Source organism: Taudactylus pleione, unplaced genomic scaffold (genome assembly GCF_031769625.1).
Source record: "Taudactylus pleione unplaced genomic scaffold, aTauple2 ptg000203l, whole genome shotgun sequence".
Lineage (NCBI taxonomy): Eukaryota > Metazoa > Chordata > Amphibia > Anura > Myobatrachidae > Taudactylus > Taudactylus pleione.
Window position 1 is genome coordinate 5,037,812 of NW_028284605.1, and position 14,522 is coordinate 5,052,333.

General features: G+C 43.3%; 1 protein-coding gene and 1 pseudogene across 3 annotated transcripts in view; both read right to left on the reverse strand.

The window, feature by feature from the left end:
- TMIGD1 (transmembrane and immunoglobulin domain containing 1) overlaps nucleotides 1–14,522 on the reverse strand; it is a 136,001-nt gene that overhangs the window by 44,299 nt on the left and 77,180 nt on the right. Inside the window, exons 1-2 of one of the 3 annotated variants that reach the window (XM_088477804.1) lie at nucleotides 6,883–6,981; nucleotides 4,077–4,143 (exon numbers count right to left, since the gene is read on the reverse strand). The exons of 1 other annotated variant lie outside the window; for it this stretch is intronic. In XM_088477804.1, coding sequence (XP_088333930.1) covers nucleotides 4,077–4,131 — 55 coding nt within the window. In that variant the 5' untranslated portion in view covers nucleotides 4,132–4,143; nucleotides 6,883–6,981. Of the gene's footprint in view, nucleotides 1–4,076; nucleotides 4,144–6,882; nucleotides 6,982–14,522 lie in introns of those variants that run through there. One more of the 3 variants, XM_088477803.1, reaches the window with a different exon arrangement.
- Nucleotides 1,240–1,358, reverse strand: LOC148518055 (5S ribosomal RNA; annotated as a pseudogene).

Sequence of the window (14,522 nt, forward strand, 5' to 3'; positions counted from 1 at the left end):
TACTCAATATTTCTTTAAATATCCTGTGCGGAGTCATTTTCTTTCTTTCTCATACATTCATAGCATGTCATATATTGTTAATTATATTTGATTGTTGGTGGTGCTCCCAATGCCCAATTATAGTATATAGCACAAAAGGAGAAGGAAGAAAACGAGGGCTTGTTGCTGGGGCACTCTTAAGTATGAATTTATATTACATTCATATAAAATATAACTTTTATTAGTACTTTAAAAGTTAGAGGGCATCCATGCTACACATTTTTTTTATATTTTTTCAAAAAACAAATATCACTCAATATAGTGTATAATTTACCTAAAAGTATCGAGTGTACACTCTGTGGCGAAAAGTTTTTTGCAAAATAGGGTAAGAGATCTATATTAACACACTTATTTTCAAATATTATATTGATTAAGCGTGAAGATAATTACCCTGGTAACCCTTAACAACTTAATTAACTACTGCGATGTTGTTGTGAGGTTCTGGTTTGGTTGTGGACCCGTGGTGGTGATAGGAGCAGACACAGAAGCAGATTTAAATAAAAATGTGGAACTGTTTGAGTGGTTTAGTAGACATGAATATGGCAAAAGTAAAAAGGCACTTGGGAACTGTAGTGAAGCAAATGGGAGAATGTCCAGATAGTGACAGGCAGGAAACAGTCCAGTATGCAGGTATGGTGAGCTGAAATGATATGCAGGCAGAGGAGATATAATCCAGCAGAGTGTAAGTGGAGGCAAGGTGCAGGGTGACAGCGGACTCAGGTACTCAGGCAGGAGGAAGGTAAATGGAGGGTTGGAGCAGGTAAGGTAAGCAGGATAGGTAGCGTTTCCAAGGAGGCAGGTAACGAGCTCAGGAACTCTCTCTCAGCTGTTGCTGAGAAACACGTTGCACTGGCAATGAAGGGAAGCTCTGGACCTCCATAAATACCAAGTGCCGCACCGTGACTGGCCGAAGAGAGCACGTGACCCACCAGGATTGGACAACTGAATCACATGGCCGGAGGCAAAATGGCAGCGCCCATGCCGAGCGCAATGGAAGCACCGCCAGGCCTCACCAGCCCAGAGTGACAATGTGCCTGCACAGAACCACGCACAGCCAATGCCCCACGCCAAACACCAGCGCCACCGCCAGATGCCTCCCGCCACAGCGACCTCACAGGTATGACCTGTCGACCACCATGCCGAGAAACCCTGGTCGTGACAGTTGTGTACCATTAGTCCCAATCAACTTCCTGTATTAATAATCTACAGTACCTGGTATTTCCAGGTGGTCTCCCATCCCAGTACTAACCAAGCCCAATACTGTATAGCTTCCAAGATCAGACGAGATTGGGCATATTTAGTATGGTATGGCTGTAGGTTCAGTTGTACAGTCAGGGAAGTATAAATGCCCGGGCATTTATACTTCCCTCTAATTCACTTTAAAGTACTAATAAAAATTATTTTATATGAATCTAATATAAATTCATACTTAAGAGTGCCCCAGCAAAAAGCCCTCGCTTTCTTCCTTCTCCTTTTGTGCTATATACATTGTGGACTGTATTGTCTTAACAAGACACAGCAGCGCGGCTTTCTTTATTATTTACTAAACTTCAGTTTTGGGTTTTCAGTCAGTTTTGCAATCTGCTGATTTACTAAAGCCCAAATCGATGAGAAACCAACAGAAAACCACACGCTAGAGTAGAACATTGGTTGAACATCAATGTTGTTAACAGTACAAATATCAGCTTTAAAAATCAATGAAAAAACACAGACAAACCCACACAAATAAAATGAAGTGGTTGTGACAGGCGAGATACAGTAACTTCAAAAGCATGTTTGAGCTATCTGGCCAATCAGAAGGCGAGGAATCACCATACACTTATAATGAAGGCAATTATTATGTATTTACACAGAAGAATTAAATAGAACTCCACGCTTATTTAATCTCGTTGAGTCAATTGTGGAATTGCAGACATTAATATCAGTCAGGACTCAGCTATGCATATAACCAGAAAAATAAATTTAATTAAATAAAAATCTAATGACAATTAACACAATAGATTTACACAATACATACGTTCATAGAAATAAAAAAACTTTCTACAAAATTGGATCCAGTTTACTGTTAATTGATGATATTGATGAGTGCTACAATAGTAATAAGCAGAATTTTTATGTCTTTAATAATACCATATACCGACGTTAACACGGCTTAGTTCATGTCCGCATACTGGGCCTGATTCACTATGTAACGCAATACTGTGTACGCACTCAGTTCAACTGCCATAGCAAGCCAAACCACTGCGATCGCGACGCAAACTCAGCACCACATTAGGACGCCCACTTTACCACACGCACATCCATAATACTTAGCATACGCAGTATGCAACAATCGGCTGATTGCGTACGTATTAGCAACTGCGATCCACGCTGAATCAGGCCCACTGTCAGTTTATGCCATATTAAGTAATCTGCTCCAAATCTGTATACACCATTGTATAGCAATATATTAAATTATATACCGATGCACTGTTCTGGGGCTAATCCAGATAATGACCCAGTCTTTGTAAATGGGACCTCTCTCTTAAGCGGATATCTCCAAAGATCAGTCCGCAGCTGTCCTTGGGTAATTAGCAGGCAGGACAAGAGCGGCTTACAGCGGACTGTAGATAATACTCAGCGGGCGGCAGAAACAAAGTCCTGCAAATAACCGGCACTGCATCCAAAGTCACTGAATAGACAGGTAATGTCCTAATCAAGGATATCCACAAACTTGGGGGGGGGGGGGGGGGGGGGGGTTTGCTCTGATGCGTTTTGCCCCAACAAATGGGGGATTTAACAGAAAGTAAGTCAATCATTTTAGTCAATTATGTATTGAACAATGAGTCGGTAACTGATACATTGATAATTATCTTATGAGGGAAATATGATTTTATTTATGTATTTGTGAAAAATGATTGTTTAATGCTATTAAGAATGCAATATTATTCATTAATGATATGAGGTAATATTAAGTATTAAGTGGTGTTTAAAAATGTTTTTTAATGTTTGGGTGGTATTAATTATCTTATGATGTGGATCCCAATTTTATAGCCATAAAATAATAAATGATTCCTCCATCATTAAAATAAATTTTTAAATACCAATTAACAATGAATTAATATTTACTTTTAATATCCTTTATATCAATAAATAATATTGCACCCTTCATAAAGTTAAACAATTTTTCCAAAATATTTACCTCATGAGAGAGTTATCAATGTAAAGGTGCGTATCCACTAATAGACGGAGAAACGAGAGCACGATTACAAGATAGTAATCGTGCTGTCGTTTCACAGTCTGTGGTGTACCTACACTGAGCGTTCAGTCATTCAGTGTAGGCACATCCATCATCCCCGTACATGCTGGACCTGACGTGATCGGTAGATTGACCAGCATGTACGGGCGATGATAGATGTCAAAAACGACCAGCGGGCACGCATTTGACATTCAAATGCCCAATTTGCAGCCAATTACTGAGCGATTTGCACAATTACGATGTCGAAATCGCTCAGTAAGGTCGCGTAGTGGATACGTACCTTAACAGTTATTGACTCCTTTTTCAATACATAATAATTGCCTTCATTACAAGTGTATTCTGATTCCTCTCCTGCTGATTGGCCACATAGATGTGTCGGTTATACATCATTTTAATATCGGTTTTATGTGGGTTTGGTCAAAATCCCGTTATAAAACCCCTTACAAAACGAATGTAAAACGGATGCACGTGATTTAGAAAACCCCATCAAAACCGCTGAAGAGTGGTAGTGGTTTTGTGCTTCAATTTCCCGACGATGTGCAGGGTTTCAAAAACTCAAAGCCGCTTGGTAAATTTACCACCAGATGTTTTTGCAGTGTATGCAAACCGACCTGTATGTTTTAAATGCCTTATTGTATATTTAATAGAAAAATAACCTAATTAATAAAGATACATATTGATATACATCACTATTTATGATGTTAATAATAATAATAATGATAACACTAAAATATTACAGAAAATTCAGGATTCTATATCCTTATTATGTAATGGAAAATTTACTTTGGAGATCACCCACCTGTTAATTGATATGACATGAACAGGGACAAACTTAACAGAAGAGATTTCTTCATTGTCCTTACAAGCTGGCAAAGAGAAAAGGAGAGAATGAAAAAGTGTTCTTAATATAAATATATTTCTTCCTTGGTTATCAGGTAGATGAATAACAATATGATTACATACTTGCAACGATTACAAGACTGGATGCAAATAGTCATTACAGAGCCTGTTATGGTAAATCCCTAGAGAAGTGGATGGGATGCGGCAGGCAGGGCGCTTTGCTTTTCTGGGAGTCCCAAAATTTGGGAGTCTCCAAGGCAGTCTGGGAGAGTAGGCAAATATGTTTTAATGTTGTTATTTTATGTAAGAAATAGGATATGTCCTGATATGTTACCATGCAGTTAAAGGAAATTTTTTCTTCTATTTTCCTTAATGATTAATTTAATTGTTTTAGCAACATTGAACTTTGCTACTGCATTACTTCTGTCACCCAGTGGCAAACGCAGGATTTCCAGAGGGGGGTTTCCAAAGGCTTAATTTTAGAGCGAGTGTGGCCTCTCAATGAAGAGGGCAGAATTAGTACTTAACCAGCTTTAATAAGTGTCATACAAAGTGTATTGTGTGTATTAATTCCAGCATATAGAGGACCAGTGATCACAGTAAGCCATTAGATGAGTCAGTAGGCCATCCTGCCTGAGCTGAACTTATTTATTTTAGATGTGGGCACCATTCCAGACTATTGGAGCAAGTCCGGGAGCCTGGAGGAGCAGCAGTAGAACCTATCACTGCCCTGGACATACTGTATATGTACATATTGGGCTCTATAGCAGTGCATCTCTAACAGTGTATGTTTTCCAGATCTTCTAGATGGTGCACAGGTTATTTATTACTGGCTGATACATGTTAAAAGATCCACAGGTGGTGTTAATTATTTCATTTGTAATACTGAGAAGAATATGCAGCACTAGTAACAGTCTATTATATTACTATTTCTATTGTGGTCATGGTGTGGGCTGGGGAGGGGGGTTTCCAGGCAGATGGAAACCCCCCTGCGTTTGCCTATGTCACCCGGACCAACTGATTGGAGTGCCCACCTTATATTTGTCTCCTATCTATTTATCGGTTCTGCACTCACAGAAGTATGTCAGTTCACCTGACTGGCTTTGCCACACTGTATACAATCCAGAGTGAAAGACCCCTAAAAGTAGGCAGGTAATTCACGGCACGGCACTTCAGGATTTTGAAAGCAGTTTAAGCTTTAATATCGACGTTTCGGGGTGAAACGTAACTTGTATGTTCCTGAGGACGTTGTATGTTCAAGAGCCACCAGCCAGAACTCACAACTATACAAGATTACTTGAGAAAAACTTGTGAAAAACAGAAGCAGGCTTGCAGGGGCGGCACTCAGAGTGCAATAAAGAACACTGATTCCACAGTAGGTTCTAAAGTTTCAGGACATGTAATGGTCCTTTCCTTTCCTGAAACATTAGAACCTACTGTGGAATCAGCATAGTTAATTGTGCCGCTCCTGCAAGCCTGCTTTTATCTATCTAGTGATGAATTTTCCACTAGGCACTTGAGGCACTTGTCAAGGGGCACTACGTGCTGGGGCGCACAGCAGATTCCCTTCATGGGGCCGTCCGGAGGCTGAGTTATTCCTTTCTTTGTCATTACGACTTTATTTTGCAACTGGCAGGTGGAAAATTCTGGTGCAGGAGATGGGGTGGTGCGGTTGGGGCTGCCTTGGTTATCCAAGAGCAAAGGGACTGACTCCAACACAAAGAGGACAGAGTCAGCAGTGAAGTGATATGGTGTGGGGGGAGGCAATAATGATGTGCCTAGGGATGACCGAACTCCTAAAATAAACCCCTGGATGGATGGATGGATGGATAGATAGATAGATAGATAGATAGATAGATAGATATGGAACTATACCATCCTATTTTGCCTTTGATATTAAACAGCTAACTTATATTAGTTAAACCAATAATCTTACAAGTAGAAGCAGATTCAATAAACAAGTTATATTTTGTTCAGATAGATGCACACATTTATATTTGTGTTGTTTCTGGATTAAACATTTTAAGCAGTAAATAATAAGTTCTGCAATTAATAACACAATACAAAGAAGCCAAATATAGAAACATATGATTGTTTACTGATCGGTTCACGAAGCAACAACATTCACCACCCGCTCTACAATCCTGCTGTAATCTAATTAACAGAACACAATTCCTTATCACGCAATTCTCAAATACTATCCATATTCTTTGCCAAAGATTATGTAAAAAATTCACTGAAAATATTCACCATGTTGGAGGTAATTTCTGGTGGCCAACATACGACAGAGGTGAGGGAGTAGAGCTGCACCAGCATATAGATAACTGAAGCCAAGACCACAATGTAGCTAAATACACTTCATGGGTAGGTGTCGTCTGCCTGGTTAGTAGCAAAGTATCAACACAAACAGGAGAAGTGGAGTACCCAGTTACCACGGACATACTCTTAAACTTTACACTTAATAAAAGTATATATTATTTGGTTTGGTGTTTATTGTTACACCATGTAATAGTCATTGACCACTGTCTTGTGCAATTTATGTATATTTTTATTTCTCTATGAGAGTAATGGAACATTTTTAATATTTAAATAATAGATATAATAACAATAAAAGTTATGTATTCATTTAAACTTTAAGAGGGTGTCTGCGGTAACTGGTTACTCATCTTCTGTTTGTGGCCAACTCAAGACAACATATTTTATAGACCTAGATGCATGGATAGGATACGCCATAGACTAATGTAAGTAAATATTCATTCTCTTACCTCAGATGATGATACTGGAGAGCTTCAGTTAGTTGTCTCCACAAAATGAGCACATTTGTGTTCTTGGTTCTGTTCTTATTCTATTTTAATTCTCTGTTGACGTCGAGGTCAATGCCTGAGAGGCTACAGGTCAAGGTCTACACTTTATGGACTCTGAGTAAATATAAAACCACTTGCAAGAAGAGCTTTCTGTATTGTTGCATGTAAACAAACTTGTTTCTAGTTAATTTAACGACTGTGGGGTGAGGCCTTTCTGTGACTGAGAAATTCAAAGATTTCTTGCTTCTAGAATCCATTCCATGCCATTCACCTAGTAAATGTCCTCTAGAAAATAGATTCCCTATTTACCAGGAACACAAACTCAGTGTTCATTAGTTTTCACTTACAAAAAAACATCCAGACATACACTCTGAGACACAATCCTGAAACACAACGTTACAGGTTAAGAAACACCATAGAAAACATCCTCTTTCTCTACATACAACGTAGGGTGGGTCACTGATTACATAGCAACTCAAGCACTGGTTTCAGCACTCGGGGGTTATTCAACAAAAGTGTATTTTAGCTAAAATGGTGGTAAATTGATTTCATTTTAAATGATGTTCATTGAATGTAAAATACTGAAAATAACATGTTTAGCGGTTTTCGGCCATTGACTTGAAAGGGGCAATTATATACTAAATATTGCCCCTTTAAGTGCAGTGGACAAAGCCACAGAAGTCGCGGTGGCTTTAAAAAAGGCTCCTCAATCAGTGGCATAACTAGGGGGGGTTGAGCAGGGCAAGTGCCCTGGGCACCGTGGCAGGTCCAGCAGAGAGGGGGGTGCCGCCGGCCAGGGCATCGTACCCGTACCCCCGCCTCCATTGCGCCCCGACTGAAGAAGAGGACTTGTCATGTGATGAGCAACTGTGCCTGCTGCTGCTGACTGTAGGGGAAGCTGCAGCAGAAGCGCGCAGCCCCTCCAAGGCAGTCATTCCCATTCTGAGAGATGCCAGAGCAGCAAGGTGTGTCTTGTTTTTTTGCGAGGGCAAGGAGGGGGGGCCGGACTGCCACAGGGAGGGGGGGTGCATTTGTGTTAAAGAGGTGTGTGTATCTGTCAGTGTGTATCTGTGTCAGTGTGTATGTATCTGTGAAAGTGTGTGTATCTTTGTCGGTGTGTGTGTGTGTGTATCTCTGTCAGTGTGTATCTTTGTCAGTGTGTGTATTTGTGATGGTATGCTGAGAGATGACACAGGAGGGGAGGTGATGGTGTGGCTGAGAAACTATGCAGGGGGAGGCGATGGGCTGGCTGAGACAACGCAGTGGGGGAGGCAATGGTGTGGCTGAATGACGACGCAGGGAGGGAGGTGATGGTGTAGCTGAGAAACAATGCAGGGGGAGATTGTGTGGCTGAGAGATGCAGGGGGAAGGAAGTTACACAGGGGGAACGAGTCTGGTTGAACCGCTGTTGTATGATGATGACCTTCTTAATATTCCTACACAAACAGGCATCTTCTAGACAATGTGACCTACATGAATAGTGAATACCAACAGAAGATGCCATCTTCCCATGGATGATGGTGTGCTGAGAGACGACGCAGGGGGAGAAGCAATGGTATGGCTGAGAGATGATGCAGGTGAGGAGGTGATGGTGTGGCTGAGAGATGACGCAGGGGGAGGCAATGGTGTGCTGAGAGACGACACAGTTGGGGAGGCAAGCAATGGTGTGCTGAGAGATGATACAGGGGGGGAGGCGAAGGTGTGGCTGAGAGATGACTTGGGGGGAGGCGATGGTGTGGCAGAAAGACAACACTGGGAGGCAATGGTGTGCTGAGAGACAATGCAGGGGGAGGTGATGGTGTGGTTTAGAGTTGATGCAGGGGGGAGGTGACAGGCCCTGTGACATGGGGGGACAAGGGGGACACCCATACTGGGCCCCAAGGATCAGAGGGGCCCCGAGGAGCAGGAACAAAAAAAAATGGGGCAGCAGTACCTTTTAAAACAGCTGTCGTGTGTTAAGGCCCAGGTATGACAATCAGGGTATTAGTCCCACAACAACCTTGAGGGCTGGTATACCTAGGCTAGATGTGGCTGTGTAGCAGCCTTGAGGGCTGGAAGTGACTTGGCTGGCTATGGCCTGTGGGCCAGTAAGACGAGATGCGGCCTTTGGGCCGGTAACAGCCTTGAGGGCTGGAAGTGACTTGGCTGGCAGTGGCCTGTGGACCAGTAAGATGAGATGCGCCATTGGGCAGGTAGTAGTCCTGGCTGGCTGTGGCCTGTGGGCCAGTAAGATGAGATGCGGCCTCTGGGCTGGTAGCAGCCACTGGGCTGAGTAGCAAGATGATGCTGAGATGCGCTAGTGCCGCCGGGATGACACTAGCGTAGTACACAAGATTGCGTACACTGGGCCTGATTCAGACCCGCTTGCAAGCGGGTCGATGGTGACCCAGTGCGCATGCGTGGTGTGTGCGAGCCCCGGAGCGAGCGCAAAAATCGCTCGCTCCGGGACTCACTAGAAAAGGGGCGGCTGTCGATGTTGATCGACAGCTCGCCCCATTTTGTAGGCATGGTGGGGGTGGTGGCTTCACAAATGGAGGCGTTCCCAAGCGAATGCCTGCCATTTGTGGGCGGCCCCACTGACATCACCAGTGATGTCAGTGAGAGAGCTTCCGGCTCTATTTGAGCCAGAAGCTCTCTGGGGCTTGCGGCCACGAGACCCTACCACAAGGGTCTCGTCGCAAGCCCAATGGTAACCATCAAGACCATTGCGACCATCATCATGGCCGCTCGCAATAGCTGTGGATGGTAACCCACAGCTATGCGAGAGGCCAAGAGGCCGCTACTAAAAAAACCTGTGCCCGCCCTGATTCAGAGCGAGCACTCGCTTTTTGCGAGCACCTCTGAATCAGGCCAACAGGATGCTGAGGTGCGCTTAGTACCGCCGGGATGACACTAGCGGCAGTAAACCAGGCTGCATACTCTAGTGTGCGACCTGTGTCGCCAGGTTGACACAAGCCGCTGGACACTGGGTTGCACACTGAGGACACTGAGTTTGGTCTGTGCTGGTGGGATGACACAAACAGTAGAGGGCATGAATGTAGACCATGCCACCAAGATGACACTAGCGGCAGGGAGTACAAATGCGGACCGTGCCATCTAGATGACACAAATGGCAGGAACCATAAAGCTGACTGGATACGGGGAACTCGATTGGATACAAGAGACCACGCTTAGATCCAGAAACACATGAAAGGCTATCGCCGGCATTGGAGCAGCGTTCATAGGAGGAGGTCATTGACGCAGGATCCAATCTGGGCCAATCCCAGAATGATGGACAGGAGGTAGGCGGAGTTTCAGCAAACACTAGCCCGTCATTCACTTTGCACAGCATTGGCAGTGCGGTGGCTTGTGACAGTACCCCCCCCCCTTGACCAGTGGTTATGGAATCCCTAGACCCTGCTTTGTCTGGAAAGTCCAAGAATAATCTCGTCAGGGTAGGAGAATGCAAAGAGTCTTCCGGGACCTAGGAATGCTCCTCTGGTCCATACCCCTTCCAGTGGACCAGAAACTGAAGATATCCACAGGAAGTTCTGGAGTCTAGGATCTTCTCCATGACAAATTCCTGGCTCCCTTGAACGAGCACAGGTGAAGGTCTGATCGAATGTCTAGGAGAAAACTTGGAGGAAAGAAACACCAGCTTCAGGAGGGAGCAATGAAAGGTGTAATTGAACCTAAGAGTCCTCGGTAATCTCAGTCAAAAAGCCACGCAATTCATTTGAGCAATAATACGAAATAGGCAATGGACTTAGGCCCCAATTTTTGTGACCTCTGATGTAGATTAATATTTCTACTTGACAGCCAGACCAAGTCTCCTATTTTGAAAATACAGGGCCTCCGATGCTTATAAGCACACACTTTGGACCGACCTGATGCCTGAATGAGAGACTGATGCACCCTTCCTCCAAATTGACCACAGCCTAGAAACAGATAAAGAAGAAGGTGTTCTGGTTGTCGAAGGCTCAAAAGGATTGCTCCTAGGATGGGTCCCGGAGTTGCAGTAGAAAAGAGAGACAGAGGAAGCAGAATGGCAGGAGTTGTTATAAGCAAATTCTGCAAAGGGCAACAGTGAAGCCCAATTATCTTGGCACTTTGAGATGAAACAGCAGAGGTACTGTTCCAGGGACTGATTGGCCCACTCCATCTGCCCATTAGTCTGTGAGTGGTAACCTGATGACAGGCTGACATTGATGCCTAGATCAGCACAAAAGCACCTCCAGAATCAAGCAACAAATTGCATCCCCCGATCTGAGACAATATCCACTGGAAGCCCATGAAGCCTGAATAAATGCTGTAGGAACAGTGCAGACAATTCCTTGGCAGATGGTAACTTGACAAGAGAAATGCAATGCACCATTTTGGAAAAACGGTCTACAATGGTCCAGATCACCGTACAACGAGAAGACACAGGTAGGTCAACGACAAAATCCATCGCAATATGGGTCTATGATTTATAGGTCGTTGGAAGAGGACACAACAGACCGTTTGGAGTAGTACTGAGGGTCTTATTTTTAGAACATACATCAGGACAAACTCACGAGTGTCCCTAGACATGGACTGCCACCACACAGATTGAGACATAAGTTCAACAGTTCTAGAATGCCAGGATGACCCCCTGCCTTGGAGGAATGAAAGTCCTTCAAAACAACTTTACGAAGTCTCTCAGGGACAAGCAGTACACCTGATGGCTTACTAAGAGGAGCTTCAGCTTGACAACTCCTGAGAGAATCTAGTGAGCGCACAATGGATCCTGGAAGCCAGAATGATGGTCTCTTCTGAAGCCCTGGGAGGTTGACTGACAGAGAAACTTCGATACGGGGCATCCGCTTTAATATTCTTGGAACCCAGGTCGGAACAAAACACATAATTAAAGTGGGTGAAGAAAAGGGCCCATCATGTCTGCCTTGCATTCAACCTTTTCGCCGTCTCGGTTGCTCACATCATAGTTCTTCTCCGGCGAACCAAATTTCCTGGAGAAGAAAGCACACAGGTGCAGCTTACCGTCCTTCATATTTTTCTAAGAAAGGATAGCGCCCAGTCCAATCTCAGATGCGTCGACCTCTACGATGAACAGAATTTGGATGCCGGAGGACAGGAGCAAACACAAAAGCCACCTTCAAAGTGTCAAAGGCTCGAATGGCCCAGGTGACCAATTCGCAACCTCAGCTCCTTTTTTGGTTAACTCCACGATGGGGGAGACTATGGCGGAAAAGGACTTGATGAACCTGCGATAATTCACGAACCCTAGAAACCGCTGAATGACCTTCAACGTAGCGGCTTGCTCCCAGTCCAGGATGGCCTTCACCTTGCCAGGATCCATGGAGAAACCTTGCAAAGAAATACTGTAGCCCAAGAATGATACCTCCTTAACATCAAAGTCACACTTCTCCAGTTGGCATACAGGTTGTTATCCAGTAACCTTCGCAAGATCTGCCTGACATGTCTCCGATGTATCTCCATGGACTTAGAATAGATGAGGATGTCATCTAAATAAACCACTGCAAAGACTCCCAAGAAATTCCTCAACACCTCATTAATAAAATCTTGAAACATGGCTGGGGCGTTGGAGAGGCCAAATGGCATAACCAGGTACTCGAAATGTCCAGAATGGGTGTGTCAAAGCCGGATGATTGGCTGAGACCAAATCTTTTAAATTAATATCTGGTGACGCCATTTTGCGTGGCCTCTGACGACGCCATTTTGCGTCGTCAGCACGATACCATTGTGTACGACGCTTTACTTGGTTATTAGCGTCGTGCGTCTGTTTTGCTACTGCATATTGTTGAAAGTCCAATCAAAACCTAAACGCACACTAGCTAATACATATAAAATATACCATACGCGCAACGCATACTAGCGAAAGTACACAATATTCTCACACTCACACATGCATGCACTTATAGAAAACTTCCCTCACATTAAGCTTAATATTAGAGGTTTTATTAGCAAACACATGTTGTGAAATGTAATGTATATGATATTTAAGGTACAGAAACTAGTAGACATGTCATGTCTGGTACCATTCTAAATCCCTGTTTATTCGCATATCTCCGGTTCTATCGGCAAGGAGATCACATCATGCATCCGCAAGTTATGCATTATAGTGAATTAGTGATTAGAATGTATACCTCTGTATGTAGTGTCTTTGGCTAGTTTAAACCAGTTCTTTGGTGGGAAAACCATACAAAGCAACTCCTGAGGAACTGGGACATACCCCTAGTGACACTGTATGAACTGACCTATGACCTGCATCATACCAGAATGTCCAGGAGCAAGAACCAATGGAAATCTGTCAACTAGTTTCTTTGTTAGAGCTGTGACCTGTAAGGTATATAGGCTAGTGCTCTAGAAACCATAAGGGAGTCATTTCCCTTCTTAAATGACCACAGGCTTCTGGATTGATGACTGAGAACTGGAATCCAGAGCGCTAGCATATGTATTGTCTGTACCTTGTATTTACTTGCTTTTTGCACTGATTGTTTAGATCACAGCACGTTATACTTTTCCTTGAATAATATAACTTTTTGTGCTTTGGAACCACAATTGGATTGGAAAGCAATTATTTCATAAGCGACTTGCAGCGCTGGTTGCGACTAGCGACTGTTAGGATTCAATAGTTGGGGGCTCGTAGTTTTGGAGGTCACGCTACCAAAAATTCGCACGTTAGTGTACGGATCTCGATTTCTCACCAAAGGGTGGAAGGCACCATAAGCAGGAAAGAATGCACTGTGCTCAAAACCTGTACCATCTAGTGTTGTGAAACTGATATCCGTTATTGTGTTATTTCAAGGAGTGCTGACTAGGACCTACTTTTCTTATTATCACATGTACATTTTTATATGGTTATATGTTTGTCCTCAACTGTTTTATTTTAAATTGTTTAATTAAATATTTACTTTTTATACTTATATGTAAGTTATACTCATCAATCCATCTTTACATCTGTACCCACAATAGTACACAATTCACATCTTTTTACTAAACAGACTTAACAATTTAGTCATTTAGACTAATCAGGTGCACCCTATAAGATCTTATACACGTATTTAATTTCTATTTTTTGTGATCTTGAAAGGGATCACTCTGATCTGTGGCAGCCCTAATTGGTAAATCTCATATATATTTAAATTTCTCCCTGTCAAAATAGCGCGGACATCCCCCTCATCGCTATATTAGCTATTCTGCTCCTCATTGTGCATGCTGTCCACAACGCTTAGCGGGCCGGTTGTGCACAACGGCAACGGAGTGCGTGAACGTAGCTCTGTGGGAACGTTCACCGGTCCACATTCTCTAGTAACAAGCTGCTTAGCGTTTTCCCAGATGGGTGCTAAGCAGATGCTGGGAATGGTCGACGATGCGCTGCTTGTGGAAGGGCCGACAGGTTCAGCAAGGCATATAATGTATACAAAGTATGGTGCGTATGCAACTGCATACTGTAATGTATGGGTTGAGATGACCGAAATGTGTGAAACCTTTTCCTAAAATTGGCAGCTTTGATTTGGAGGTGTTGAATAATGTTAGAGATAGCATCTGTGTGGTGAAATCTCTAAAGAAATTAGTAAAATATAATTACTGTTTGAAGTCGTGGCAGTACGAGGGCAACA